At 36.2% G+C, this 13,247-nt stretch overlaps 1 protein-coding gene and 1 long non-coding RNA gene across 2 annotated transcripts in view; one reads left to right on the forward strand and one right to left on the reverse strand.

Moving 5' to 3' along the window:
- The window catches only part of cdk6 (cyclin dependent kinase 6), a 34,033-nt gene extending 30,337 nt beyond the window's left edge, over positions 1-3,696 (reverse strand). The window contains exons 1-2 of the mRNA XM_027012100.3: positions 3,473-3,696; positions 808-943 (exon numbers count right to left, since the gene is read on the reverse strand). Of these exons, the coding sequence (XP_026867901.1) occupies positions 808-943; positions 3,473-3,696 (360 nt within the window). The remainder of the gene's footprint in view (positions 1-807; positions 944-3,472) is intronic.
- Positions 3,697-3,709: 13 nt separating this feature from the next.
- LOC113578684 (uncharacterized) lies at positions 3,710-12,509 on the forward strand. Its single transcript, XR_014118350.1, has 3 exons — positions 3,710-3,837; positions 10,415-10,679; positions 11,958-12,509. It is a non-coding gene; the product is annotated as an uncharacterized LOC113578684 (long non-coding RNA).
- The last annotated feature ends 738 nt before the right edge of the window (positions 12,510-13,247 follow it).

Consider the following 13,247-nt stretch of genomic DNA (forward strand, 5'->3'; position numbering starts at 1 on the left):
AGTCTCTGTTTTCAGTTCAATTCAGCACAATTGACAACAGGAGATATGACTCTTTTCAGAACTTAATGTATCGTATCCTTTGGGCAAAAGGCAGGGAAATGAGATAAATGGATTTGAAAGACTAGTGTGTGGGAACGTATCTGAATAGATCAGCCTGAGAGTCGCTGATCAGGACAAACATCCAGCATTTCCACTGTGTGGTTTTGGATGGAGGTAAAAGAACACTGACACTGCAAGCCCTGAAGGGTGATCTATGGACTAATGAAAACTATATCTATGCTAAATAAGGATCACTTACCTACTCCCCCTTAAGGTAGCCTCTTACATTGTGTTTCTCTATTCACAGAGAAAACGGAGCAACTGAGAGGGCCACTGCAGACAGAACCACACATACTCACTCTGAACCAACATTCCTCTGGCCAGTCTTCAGTGAAAGCCAGAGCTGAATGAAAATAGAGGCACACACAAGGGCCTGGCTCTTTAATTAGAAGCCCATCTACCACATGCACTGCCCATCAAAAGGCCAGGCCTCACCCTGATCTTAGGGAGTTCATCCTCCATCTGCTTCCATAAAGCAGGCTAAAAACCTCCATTTATATTCTTGTTCATGGGTCTCAAATTGCAAATCCAGAACATATAGTTTATTTATGCAATATAGATATAGGTGAAAGGGTATGAGACATTTTGACCAATCAGGGAAACAATAAAACAATCACGTTTGACTTTAGTCGCTGATGGCAAACCTAAAATAAAATAAAATAAAGAGATTATGATCCCAGCTATGAAATCTTGATACTCTTAAAGTACCTTTATAGTTTCTGGAGGTACTCCTGGTTCTGGTGCTTTCTCCAAGTATGTGGTCAAGTCTTGGTCCACATGCTCAAAGACCAGGGTCAGTTTGGTCTCGCGATCAGTTCTAGAAACTGTACAGACATCAAACAGCCTAAAGGAAGAAAATATGTTATTATGAACATGTGCACCAACACTGCATCAACACCCTCTTAAACCTATTACGAAAGAATCAATGACATCTCTTTCTAGCAACTTCTAGAATCAATGACATCTCTTTCTAGCAATAGTTTCCTGATTTTCAGATATTAAACAAACCAAAGAAGTCAGCTGACAGGGGGAAATTCTAAAAGGTTAGCTAAATTTTCAGACTAGCTCCATTGACTCTCTGAAAGAATGCTTGCTATGCATAGAATACCATAGCCTTGCTGGCAAAGTGAAGAGAACCAATCAGACCATTCATCTTGAAACTCATGACTGAGTGACTATACGCCTACAAGTCATCCTCATTCATCCCCCAGCAATGTAAAGTCAAGAGGCTTTAAAAAAGTGGGATGATACTTTAGTTAATACTGTTTAATACTGTTCCCTTCTCTTTTTAACATGGAAAATTATTTAAGTGAACCAATATATCATAAAACTGCATATTTTAAAACCAGTTGATTCTTTTAAAGGTAATCTATTTCATCCTGTAATTCTGAACCACGCAGAGTCAGATTATTTTGTATCATCTTCACTAGCTCCACTATGGTGAAAAAGAAATTTGGCCTTATTTCATCGTGCATTCCCTACCTTTTAACCCACAAAATATTTTTGGGATATATTTGTAAAAAGCTCTTATAAATATGTATGCCAAACACTGATTTATTAGCCATATGGTATTTGCTTGATGCTATGGAGAAAGATTAAGTTATCTAAGTTATATAATGAAGTCTTCACTATTACAATGAAATGCCATATTATACCATTACAATAATTAATGTGATGTTGGAGTGGACCATAGTTTCAAAGGTGACAGTTTTAACAGAAATGAACAAGGATTGGTCCCCGAATAAAAAACAGGTTTATTTGTTTTTCTATTTGTTTTTCAGGTATTAAAATGGTAATATCTGCAGCAAAGTACTTGAGCTCAGAAAACTATCAAATTACTTAATAATTATTAGTAAAACCAGCACACTGCATATGGTGCTATTAAAATCCATACAGTTAATGGAGGACAGTTAATACAAGAGCCAACCAAGACAATGCATGCTTCTGTAAATTGGACAAGCTTGGTAAGAATTAGGAAGAACAAACATCTAGTGTCCCCAGTCAAGATCCAAGAACCACAGAAAACATTCCTCCCTCAGCACCATAGAAACCTGTGATGTGCCATGGTAACTCAAGCAGAGACCGGTGGTGACCAGAATCTCTTATCACAGCAACAGCTAAATATGAGAGAACTGGATTGTACCCATGCTGTCAAGAGACAGGCATGTAAAAGTACAAGGTGGTGAAATTTTTATGTATCAAAAGGTGATAAGAGAAAATATATCATTGTTCATCATCTGTTCTGTGTAAAAGTACATATCTGTCTTTTTGGCTACAGAGAGACAAATAACTCAATGAGACATATTTGTGATGGTGGATTTCCAGGACATGGATTTCCAGGACATGGATTTCTAGGATGTTGATTACAAGCACCTTGCCAAGCCAAGCCCCATATATTATGAGGTGGTATTATATATCTTGTAGAGTGACACTTTGATGGCAGATTCTCTGCTTCTCATGACATCATTGGTTGAGTTTCTCTAAGAAACCTTTCTCCAGAAACCCAAACTGTTCCTTCACAATAGAGCCTCTTAACAGACATAAAACATATGGAATGAATAATGCTCTCATGAGAAGCACTCAAGGGTGGCCTGTAGTTAAACATGGCTCTGAATATACTGCACTCTACATGTCCTGGGCCTCCATACCACTTAACATCAGAGAACATGTATGTTAGTGTACTTAGTGTGCAATTTAGAATTTCTTTCTTTGGTAACACCTTTTCCTTGCAAAAAGTATCATCATTCTAATGTTCAACAGAGCATTTTAATGAGAATACATACTTGAAATACAACTAGAGTTTAATATTATGCCCTTCCTAAAATGAGAGAGAATGCATTGTCGAACAAATTAATTGGTACTGAAGCATAATTATCCATCTCTCTCCATCTGCTGCTAAAGCCAATAGAAAAAAATACTCTGAATAACAGGGATTCTATTATTATTAAAAGAAGAAGCTAACTTTCTGCTATCATTCAGATGCAAGACTCTTACATAAATGTTAGCTGAAAACCACAGACCACTGTTGATTAAAATCCCCACAGGTTATCAGTGAAAAGTGATGCCCAGAACAGTTTCAGTGATTGGGGAACTGATGTGCACAACTGCACAGCACTGCATGCCTAGTTTCACTTAAATTTGTGGCTGTTCCTACTTATGTAAACACAGCATAAATTACAGGTGACATTGCTGCAAGTATCTTTAATGCATTAAAACAGTTCCCTCCATCAAAGACCTAAATGATATTCATAAATTGATTTTAAAAAGAAATACATTAAACACTACATTTCTGACTGTACTTGGTAATCATCAATCATAACCTCCACTGATGTTTTGCACCCTACACTCATTGAAACATCTTTCCCCTTTTTACCTGACAACATTGGGGTGCTCAAATGACTCCAGCTGCCTCAGTACTGCCACCTCGCGGATAGTTGAAAGGGGCATTCCCTCTTCTTCGGTCTGCACTCGCACTCTTTTAAGGGCGACAAATCGTCCCCCATTCTTCAAGTCCCTTGCTTTGTACACCTTTCCGTAAGCACCTTCGCCAATCTCCGCCACCGGCTCATATTGTTGGGTCAGGCTTTCTTTATCCATTTTCCACGTTTTATTCTTAGCTGCAGCCTACTGCGGGGAATCCCGAAATGTGACGACCGAGGATATTTCACAAAGGCATCATTGGGAGAGCGGTACTGGCACGTGTACTGCCTGTAGAGCGCGAGCACAAAGGAAGCGAAGGTAAACACAAATGTAATAAGAGTTCGGTCAAATCCAGTCTACGGTGTAAGAAAAGAATATATGGTATTTAAAATATGTACCTACCAGCATAAGTTTATCTAACAAAAAAACATTTTACGTCTTTATGCAAAGCCGAAAAGTTAAGCCCTTTAGCAAACAAACATCTGGAATCTAATTCAATTAAGCATATTTTACAGAACCTCTCGATTAAATGGGGTTTCTAAGGGCTGTAATTAAAGTAGATGTTCAAGAACAAGCTTATAACTATGCTTTTGCGCTCAGAGCACAACAAATATATAGGACCACAATAATCAACTATAATAAAAATGATACACCGTGGTGGAAAGTTTTCGATGTTTACTTCTGACAGGGCTAGCAAAGATGCTTGTTCTGTGGTTTGTGCCATCAAGAACGTCGAGCACGTGGTTGTCTACTGATTTCATCGTTTAAACGTATCAATAAAAGTTGGCATCCGTAATCAAATTATTAAAGTCTGTTTTCATACTACTTCAATTCAGCACGAGTAGTCTGATGAGAAATCTAGCTCTATATAAGTCTTTTACGCAACGTTTATTAATTATTATATGTTAACTGCGGACTAATTCAATTTTGTGCAATACAGAGCATTAAGTGATAACTGCAAACCATATTAGCAACTAGGATTTTAATTTGAAAAAAAAATGATTCCGCAAAAGTATTTACCCATTTAATTCACCTGAAATGTTAATCCCGCTATGAGTGTCGCGTCGCAAACTGCGAAGAATAAGCAGCGCTCGTTTTTCTGATCTCTTCACCTACATCACAGATCACCCACTGTCCTGGCGGGCCACACAGGTAGTCGGATGGTGCATGCTTTAACCCCCATCCTCCGGCACCACTACCACTGCACCAGCAACTCAAGCAGTTCAAGGGTTCCTGGTTGCGGGTACAACGAGTCGCTTTTTAAAGAAAGCTCAGTTGTAGATTCTCTGGTCCACTAGTTTATGTCCGTCCTTCCCTCTATGTTTTTCCCATCTATCCAAGAATACGCAGTGCTTGTCGGTGAGCGCCGTCTCCTCCTCGCTTTCCCACGCTGGCTCAATGTGCGTTGACCCCCTTCAGAGAAGTTTGACACAGAGCAGGGACGTTTCCGCATTCCTCGCTGACTACAAAGGCTAACCGCTTTCTCTTGCTTTCTCCCTGCCTCTCTGCTTCTTTACCATTCATAGTTCTCTCCCTGTTTTGTCTCAGTGTCAAAAACGGGATCACCGCAGGGGGAATGCTGAGCGGCAGAGAATGCTGCAGCCGATCTATCAGGGCTATTGAAAACTGCTCAGTTAACAATATAACACTCGGAATCGAGAGTGACAAGCTTCCTTACGTAGGGCCGTGTTCAAGGCCCGTAGTCAGTATTTCGGTGTTAAACAATATTTCACGCACCGCTGACTAAGTTCTGGCACATTTATTACTAATACTTATTGATAATTGGATCAATCGTGCTTGTAATTGGCGTTCGCCTGGCCTCTCTCGTTGCAAGTGACCCATTTATGTAGGCCTAGATTAATAAAAAACATCGTAGATAATACATATACTTAAACTGAACGGTTTGAGTAAGTATCTTCATAAATACTGATGGCGTTTGCAGTAGAAAATCTGTTAACTTGCAGTCTATTTCTGCTTTATAACAGGATGTTACACGTGCCATTTTATGATACAATTAAAAGTTAATATCATATTGCCTTTATAACAATAATTACAACAATGATAAATTGTAACTATTATAAAATATTCAAATTATTGCAGATTATTACAATTAATATATTATATTTGTTATAAATGCATTTCAGTAATTGCTGCAGAATATTATATTAAAGGATTAAAAGTAATTCCATTTTTGTGTACTTCTCATTGGCTCTTTTTGTGGGGGATAGAGAAATATTTTAGCTGTTGAAAGGTGAATACAAAACATGGATAAACAAAATTCCATCATGATGTAATAAATCCATGATTTCTGCACAAAGAACTGAACATTAGCAAGAGACCATTTAAAAGGACATGTGGGCAAATAATTTGGTTTCAATATCTAGCCAATTGTATTGCTTTGGAGATGGGGATAAGTTGGTGCATCTTTTTGGTCTGTCAAAACACTTGTGTTTGTGCCCAGTCAATTAACTGGGCATGTATACCTTTATTTAGTTCATTTGTATCAAGCCCTGATTATGGCTTTAGCCACTATATATGGGCATTTTAACAGTCGTTAGGACAATAAAGATCGGTTTGAAGCACATTGGTTTGAAGAGTTTTTTTCTGTTTTTCTTCATACTATTTAAAAGATTTGGAACAGCATATGAGACAGCTGAAGTGCCATAAAATGGTGATTAAAATCTTAGGGTATTTTTTAAGATAACATTGAATAATTCTGAATAAAACCTCCCAAAAGTTACTTTGTTCTACTGAGAAGCCATTTCAGAACCTAGTCTAATGTTAGTGGTTACAATATAATTTACGTGTTTAAGTTTTTTTTTTGTTTTTTTTTTAGCTCTGTTCTCTTTATGTGCCTTGTTCAAACATGAGTTAAAATGACAATGTTTGTTGTCAAGTTACCCTAATAAAGGCCCAGTTACAGTAACATCTCCATGGCAAATTAGCATAACTGTGTTATACAGAGTAACGTAAAATGTGAAGATTTGGCAAAGTCTATCTCTGCAGATGCTTCCTCAGTTAGTTTATTTGGGGTTCTGTGAGGTGTATGTACATTCTTAAAGACCCTGAGAAACTGAAGGGTATTAATTTCACTGAAAGTATAGTGTTAGACGATGGGTTTGTGTGGCCATATGGCTACCCACCTTCCCACCCCCTGCCTTTTTGGACAACCCAAAATGCATCATTTGCATCACAAAGCACACTTTTCACACAATGGCTTTTCAACCATTAACTGTAAATGGCTTGCTTTACATATATGTATCATCTTTGTTCATTTTAAATGAACTGTGAGAGCCATTGCTCAGTTTGAATACATTAGCATGCATACTCCTGAAATAACATCAAAAAGCAATGCAATTAAACTGTAGGTGTGACACTGTCTACAATCTTCTCGCCTGCATCTCGAATAGTCAATCTGAAACATGAGAAACCATCTCAAATATGTTCACTGGAGTTTAAAAGATGAAAAGTTGTATACAATCTATCATAAAGTAAAGACAGAAATGATCAAGAAAAGTATGTATCCAAACATTGTTGAATACAGAATTAATGTTATCCTAGTGAACTGGTGAATTGAGTCATTAATGAATATCCCCTGTACCACACAGTGTAATATTGTATTTTCTTATTTTCATGATTATTTCTGTGTAATGATAAAAGTGAATTTTGTGGCAAATCATATACCCCAACATTCAAAACATTTCAACAAAGACTTTAACAATTTATGTAAATAAATGCATGGAACTGCATATACACAATAAAGAAAAAGGAAAACAATAACAACAACAACAGGAAAAACAGTTTATTTGGAAAGTGTCAGAATAAAGCACACTTATGTTCTCCTAGCTTGGTCTGTGCTTCATGAGTTGAATATACTACTACACTGATTGCTCTGTTTACCAGGATAGTAGCAAGACACTTTGGCAGTTATTGATAAGGTATAAGACTAAACAGTCTGCTCAATGTGCTAGATTCTGTTATGTGGGTGATAAAACAATGTGTTCTTGCTGCCTGGCTCTGTGTGGTTAAAGTGATATCATTAAGTTATTATTCAGACAATAGAATGTAGACATTCTCAGTCCAGTATTATCACAGAATGCGTTAAATGGAAAATAATTTTTTACATGTGACATTTCATTTGTATGTGTTATCCATAAATAGCACAATGTGCAGCTACATATGTTGTTGTCTGAGTGAAAAGCTTTAATCATAGATTGTCAGAGTCTTTTAAAAGACAAACACCATGGTTACTTGAGAAGCTTGAGTCACAGATGGGCCTCTGTCTGTCCATGTAAAAGAAACTCTCTGCAGTCCTGTGCCAGTGCAAAACAGGTGACATAGTGCCAGATTCCCTTTCAACTCCAGACACATCAAGCCAGAGCTTCACTCTGCGGCACAGCCGCCTCTCAGATCACCTTACCCAAATCAGACCCAGCCCCACAGAAAGGCAACAGGTGTAAAAGGGATGCAAATTGCCTCATGTTACCTACTCCATTTATGTGCTGATTACTTTCAGTATAATTTATATATATTGGTAGGAGAACCAATTTGATCAGGGATGAGGGAGGGGAGCCATTATGAATAAACTATTCATAATGTATTTAACACTCTTTGGTAACCAGAAGTGTCTTTTGGTAATTTCTTGTATAAGAAAAAGAATATAGTTTAAAAATATAAATGGTTATACATTTTAGTGGTGTATAAGTAAAATAATCAAGGTAATTGTCTTCTCAAAAGATTTGTTATAAAGGCACTTTTTGTGCTCAACATTTCTCATGGAAATGAAGTAATATACAAAAAATGTTAGTCTGTATTAGCTAAATGATAGATCTTAAAGCTGTTTTATGCAAAACACTTTTCCCAGGTGGCCTAGCTCTATGTATATATTCAGGCATCTTTAAATGGAGCATTCAAGGATCAGAACGTGCAGAAGTGATCAATTATTATATCTAGGAGCCCAACGTGGCTTATGAAATCAATGGCATATTACTGTTAACCTGGTATCTAACTTTTCAGTTTCTGTACTATGCAGTTTGTCATTGTAATTAAAACATTTCCAAGTGCATGGCAAAGGCTTATTTATTTTTTGTTTCTTTTCATGTGACATTCCTATGAGAGACAGTCAAGTTCATAATATTTTTAATAAGAGGATAACAAGGTCAGAACACAGAAAACTAGGAAAATGTATTGATGCAGAGAATACAGGCAAGATAACCAAGAAGTATACTTGTCTGTTTTAATGATGTCATGAACAAGAGGAGGCAGGGTGGATTTGCAGATGGTATGCGTAAATCAAGATTGGAGGTGCTGGTGTGGAGACTCCTATAATGACATAAACAGCACAATGATAACAAACATTGGACTGCCACATAGATGTGCCTAAGACCAATTTGCAATTGTGGACATAAGGTGTAATTCTAATCATTTTCATTTTATTTTGTATTATAATTTTATTTGTATTATTTGTATAGCACTTTTTTTTTTTACAATATCTGTTTTCACAAAGTAACTACAGAAATCTGTGTTCAGGCATTTAAAGGGGCATAAAAGCGGGTAGGAAAAAGTTCCTAAAGTGCCAGAGCTAAAATAAAAGCTCCTCATGTAGGTAGCAGCTAGTGGCTGGATTATAATCAGGGATGACGTTTGTATAAGTATGATTAAAAAGCAAAAACACTTGGACCATACAGAGACTCATGACAATCCAGGAACCTATTTTAAAGGATATATTATTGTCATATACAGGAGAATAATGATGTGAGCTCCTATTGAGAATCTATTTTGACATATACAGGAAAACAGATATGAGATCCTGACAGTGTTAGAACATCAGAGAAGCAGGTTATTTGAGGGGGTTGGCCAATTCCTTGGAAAATGCTGCAGTTTATCCTAGGTACTGATAAATAAGCCTGTACATTGTGAAGCAGGCATGGTGAATTATAATAGTCGATGAATTTAATGGGTATATCATTCAGATCCTTTTGAATCTGCAGTGGTAGTCAGTGGCAGCTAATGCAGCATTCATAAAATGTGGCTAATACTTTATGGTTTTATTAAAACTCTGGCTGCTGCATAGATTTTTAATATGAAGATATTTTTAATATCCATATACTGGAATATCCAAACATGAAAGCATTACACTGTTCCAACATTAGGCCAAGGGGATGATATAGTTCCCCTCTACCATGTTAGTGTATTTATTAACTCTTGTAGATTAAAGAAGGATCTAATATTGTTTTTCATTATGCACTGACTGAGAGATCAGAGATAATATTAATGCCAATATTAATACTAAAGGCTTTTTTTTCAGGTATCCTTCATGCAACTGAAAAGCAATCAATAATTAAAGACAAAGCAACAGCTAATAGGAAAGCTATAGTGAGGCTATCTTGAATCAGGACACCTGACACGATTTGTTAATGATGATTATCTTGGACAAAATAAAACAGTGAGCTCCAATTTCTTGTGAGTGAGAAATAATTGTATGGGGTATGATATGTAAGTAAAACTGTACTGGTATTAGTGGTATGATATGTAGGTAAATAAATATTGTATGACTGGCAAAAATATCCATGGATATTTATTAGCTTGTGTGAGCTGAGTTCACATTTCAGTAGTATTTACAGAAATTCTGGCTTTTTAAAGTAACCTTGGAAGACAAAAAGAATAGTCAGCACCAAAATGTAATAGGTGTCTCAGACATTTCCTCTACTATCTATATGATCACTATTTGGCTCAAACTGATGCTAAAATTTGAGAAATTGTGCTTTTATCATGTTTTATCACTAAAAGTCGTTAGTGGTCAATTTTATATAAAACACTTTATTGCTCATCTAAATTAGATGAGAGAATATTACTCAGTATCACTCTTGCTCTCATGCTCTCTTCTCTCTTCTAGTGTCAGTGGAAGTCATGGAAGAGGATAACAATTCAAGAAATATTGTCACGAGGATGCTGTCATGAGAATAAAAAATCAGGAAAGAAATGTCGATAACAAAATCAATGAGACAGTTAATGCTGGTCCATACTTTATATGATGCTAAGTACTGATAAGCTTACCTACAGCAAACAATCCTTTACATTGTTAAGGAAAATCTTCAAAGTAATATTCATTGGATTATTTACCACAGTGATGGACAATGAACCATATCCTGCTGTCTCTGGTAAGCAAAACATGGCAAATTTTTGACAGACCAAGTTAACAGTATGTTTCATACCTGGAAGAGTAATGGTGGCTGCAGTTCAGCTTCTCCGTGGTATCATCGTGGAAAGTAACATGGATTTCTGTAATGGCTTTATGACACTTTATTGTTAACAGCTAGAAATTTAATTAATTTAAATGAAATCTAAGTGAATAACCAGTATTGCAAGGGATATGTTACAAAAAAAAACTTAAACATGACTTCTTTACAGAAAATAAAAGTTTATCTGACCAATTATTTTGATACTTTGAAATGGACAAACAATATATATATAAGTATATATAAGTTTTGTTTTTTTAAATAAGATGCATGTATATATCAGTGTATCATTTTCAAAGTAATAAAGCAATATTGGGACAAAACCAATCACTGTAAACATAGCTATTATCAGGAAGACCAATATATATATATTGGTCTTCCTGATAATAGCTATGTTTACAGTTATTTAAGTTTTATGAAACCTGTGTTATTAGAAATTGGACATGAATTTTCATAGTATTTTTAAGATAAATATTTCGTTCTGTCCCAAAATGTTCTTTTCTTGTTGGTTATGTCTTTTTCTAGCAAATTTGAAGAGATCACCCTAAGACTGACAATAATATTTTTTAAAAATCTTTATATTTGTTATGCTACATAAGAAATATAATTATAATGTATATATTAAACTCAAATAGAAAATAAATTACATTAAATATAAATAGTATGGGAAATAGCCGCAAAGTACCACCATTAATATTTGTCTGCCTAAGTACAGTATTTATTATTAATGTCATATTTTACTGTTGCTATTGTTATTATTTTGTTTGTTTTTTTATTTTGCTATTTCTATGTCGTTGTTTTCTTGTTTTTATTGGAGAATGTTCTTTTTTGCTGGCTCAGTGGTATAATCAAATTCTAAAACAGATTTAATTACCACAGATATTTGGTAAAATTTTTAAAAATAATTTTTTATTTGTCATGCTCACCATTCAAAACTCTTTATAACTGCCTACCATCACCATCACATTGAAAATTCAATGTATGTTTTCTATTAATATTGGAATGTTTTTGACTCAATGAAGCAGAGTATTGTATGTGCTGACCCACTGAAGAGCAGAGCTAACTCATTTGAAACAGCTGCCCTGAAGATCTCTCCAGTGTGTCTGTGCATCAAGCAAGAGACAATACCAGGTTGTTTTCTGTGCTGGCTTGATTTTTCTTTTTTCTTTTCTTTTTTCCCCCACTCTGTCTTCACTAAAGTCCAGGTCAGGCAGCTAGTAAAGCCTTTCCCAGAACAGGCCCCTTAAGACAAGACTCTTTCTGTTAGGAATTTCCATGGAAACCAAGCAACTAACTTGAGGAGGGACATAAAAACCTGCTCTGTGGAGAAAGGAGGAACACCTGCCACCTCTGCAAATGGACGCTCAAGAACACACTGTGTATTAACAGATCATACAGAACACACTTTCACTCCCAAGGAGACCTCACACATCTGTTATTCCTTACATTACCTGCCAGTTATTGGTGATTTGATATACTGTTAGGATTCACATAGTTGTAATGCCATGACTTGAGCTCTCTAAGAGAAGATGTCTTTGCTCTTACTGTCTATCATGGTGGAACAATCAGATCAGTTATCTACTGACAGTTTATCAGAATATTAATAATTAGTCAGATTCTTTGCATATTGTGCAGTGGAAATGAATAGTTGTATATGTGTATAAACATGCTCCAATGCATAATGTGATGATCTAAAGGAAATATGCCATATATTTTTGATGATTCTTCCCTCTCTCTCTCTGTCCATACCTCCCCACAGACTTGCTGCAAGTGCCAACAAAGAGTCTGCCCACAACCAGAGCAGAGCAGAGGGTTCTGAAAAGCAACACAAGGTCTTGTGCTCTGTTCATTAACAGTATTAATGATTAACTGAGGTGCAATTGTCTCAGGCCAGCTGTCTGCTGTTTATCCAACTCTGAACCCTTCATGTTCCATGGCTCGCACAGAGCTCCCTTTTAATACACTCAACTGACAGCTGCCTCTCACATTCAAGTGAACTACTGCATCCTTCATTTACTGTGCTTTGGGAATTAGTGCAGAGGAGTTCATGGGGGTCACTATAATACTATCCAAAAGAATAGTTCTGTACTTCATGATGAATATTTCAACCCCTTCATTGCAGGAATATTTATTAGTACTTCTCATTGTTTGGGATGCAGTTTTTTTTTTCAGCTTTCTGGTTTCCTTGACACTGTGGCAGCTAGTGTCTGTTCTGAAGTTGCTAAGCAGGAAATGTGATGGTGTCATTTTTTAATAACTTGCGATATATCTGACTTCATTGCCTGGCAACCCATTTTGTTATTGCTTGTTTTGGTTCAGCTCATTGTTTCACTTACCTTGTCATGTTCCACCCTCATTGACCATAATGTGAAACTTTGTGTGCTTAATGTCTTTCAATCACACTTCCTTAATATTGCAGCCACTAATCTATATCTAAATCTTGTTTTGCTGTAGCTCCTAAGGGAATTAAGGGGCCATTTTATCTTTACA

The sequence above is a fragment of the Electrophorus electricus genome, chromosome 2 (genome assembly GCF_041902795.1).
Source record: "Electrophorus electricus isolate QZ-2024a chromosome 2, ASM4190279v1, whole genome shotgun sequence".
Classification (NCBI taxonomy): domain Eukaryota; kingdom Metazoa; phylum Chordata; class Actinopteri; order Gymnotiformes; family Gymnotidae; genus Electrophorus; species Electrophorus electricus.